General features: G+C 46.1%; 1 protein-coding gene across 1 annotated transcript; it reads left to right on the plus strand.

Annotated features, from left to right (window-relative positions):
* The first annotated feature begins 1001 nt into the window (after positions 1-1001).
* Positions 1002-1634, plus strand: LOC125598212. The gene has a single exon (XM_048772461.1). It carries the CDS (start codon positions 1002-1004, stop codon positions 1632-1634), a length of 633 nt encoding a protein of 210 aa, XP_048628418.1.
* Positions 1635-2375: the final 741 nt, after the last annotated feature.

Genomic DNA, 2375 nt, shown 5'->3' on the forward strand with positions numbered 1-2375 from the left:
GCCTTAAGCCGGAGAAGGGCAGATGTCTCAGCCGAAAGAGAAGCGGATGAACTAGAAGGGATGGTTCGGTCACTCCATCTAAATTCATTGGTTGGACGTGATGAGCCATTGGGATCCGAGGAAGTGGATCAGGCCGATCTACTTACCAGGATACAGCAGGCTAAGAGTTTGGATGAGAACTTGCAAAAAGTGGCTCTTGACGATAAGATGGAGTATCAGATCACAAGCAACGAAACAATCTGGGTGAATGGCCGAGTAAGTGTTCCAAACAGCAAGGGGCTTAATGAAGAGATTATGAGTCAGGCTCATAAGTCAAAGTTCTCAGTCCACCCCATGCTGAATAAGATGTATATGGATTTAAAAAGGTACTATCACTGCGTAAGGATGAAAACAGCCGAGTGGGTGGCGAGGTGTCCTACTTGCCAGCTTCTGAAGGCCGAACATCAAGTGCCCAATGGTATGCTCCAGAATCTCCCCATACCAGGGTGGAAGTGGGATCACATCACAATGGATTTTGTGACCAGTTTTCCTACGACCAGGAACCAAAAGGATGCGGTTTGGGTGGTGGTTGACAGACTAACCAAGTCGGCCCACTTCTTACCAATACAGAAAGGAGATGGAGTGGATCAGATCGTGAGGATTTACTTGGACGAGATAGTACGTCTGCATGGAGAGTCGGCTAGTATTGTCTCGGACAGAGACTCTAGGTTCACCTCTTACTTCTGGCAGGCTTTTCAAAAAGCCTTAGGAACAAGAATGAACATGAGCACAGCCATCATCCCCAGACAGATGGGCAGTCAGAGAGGACAATCCAGACATTGGAGGACATGTTAAGGGCCGTGGTGTTGGATTGGGGCGACTCATGGGAAAAGCATCTACCCTTGGTCGAGTTTGCCTACAACAACAGTTTCCATACTAGCATTGGGATGTCACCTTATGAAGCACTGTATGGACGACCTTGCAGGACGCGATTATGCTGGACCCAAGTGGGGGAGAGGAGCATGTTGGGTCCTGAGATAGTGGAAGAAACCACCGAGAAAATAAGGTTCTTAAAGGAGAAAATGAAAGAAGCACAGGATCGTCAAAAGAGTTATGCATATAGACGAAGGAAACATATTGAGTTTGAAGTTGAAGACTTGGTATATCTCAAGATGATCACATTCAAAGGGAGGGCTAGAGTTTCTGGCAGAAGAAAACTAGACCCTAGGTACTTGGGTCCGTTCAGAATCATAGAAATAGTTGGGGCTGTGGCTTATAAGTTGGAACTGCCACCAGCCATGGATGCGTTCCACAACATGTTTCATGTGTCCCAACTCCAAAAATGTTTGTCTGATCAGGACATAGTCCTACACGAGATCCCTACAGATTTGGGTAAGAATCTGACTCTAGAGACGAGGCCGGTCTGCATAGTGGATCGAACAGAAAAGACAACAAGGAAGAAGACCATTCCCATGATCAAGGTCGTGTGGGAATACAATGGCAAGGATGTAATCACTTGGGAAACAGAGGCAAGGATGAAGGCCGAGTATCCTGAGTGGTATGATCAGGTTGTCCCCGAGGAAACACATGATGAGGATTCGAGGACGAATCCATCCCAAGTGGGGGAGACTTCTCATGTCCCTAGTCCGAGATAGGATCGTTGGGATGAGCCATGGTGTGGGGAGATGCACCAGTCAGGTCATTAGACCAGTAGACAAGCGTATCATGGCTCAGACATAGAGTTAAGGGCATCAAAGTGTTGAGACTTAACCAGGGTTGTAACACCCCCGAACCATTTTAGGTATAGGTCGAACCACCGGCCAACAATCAAACAAGAACATGACCAATGGACCAACTTTCTACCCAGGTTTGGAAGCGCTACATGACGGGTTAGGTACGATCCAGCCATGATCACAAAGGGTGCAATTCGTGACTAGGCCAGACCATTCATTAACACGTCCCGTCAGATCGAAAGCCTAAGGCTTTTCAACCCGTACCCCCAATCTGACGTTGTGTTAGCTGGACAAGCTAATATCAGTAACAACAAGTCGTTTTACACAAAATTTTCCTTTATTTATCATATATGATTCATGTTCGCAAACACAACATATTATACAAGTAGTGGCTAGCCAAACGAGTAAAAGTACATACTTATATTCTGAAAACGTCTTTAGCAAAAAGATGCAAACTCTACACCAGCCGGCCTAACTTCCCGCGACCTCTAAGAGTACTACAGGTCACCTGGAAACAATAAAGAGTGAGGGGTGAGTAATCTAGCATTACTCAGTGAGTTACAATCCCCAACTAACAAATACAACCCCTCGCTATTCCACCCCAAACAAAATCTAAAGCGAGAGGTTCACCTAATAACATAAGTAAATCAGAAATCCGCAGCA

This window comes from Brassica napus, unplaced genomic scaffold (genome assembly GCF_020379485.1).
Source record: "Brassica napus cultivar Da-Ae unplaced genomic scaffold, Da-Ae ScsIHWf_1652;HRSCAF=2273, whole genome shotgun sequence".
Classification (NCBI taxonomy): domain Eukaryota; kingdom Viridiplantae; phylum Streptophyta; class Magnoliopsida; order Brassicales; family Brassicaceae; genus Brassica; species Brassica napus.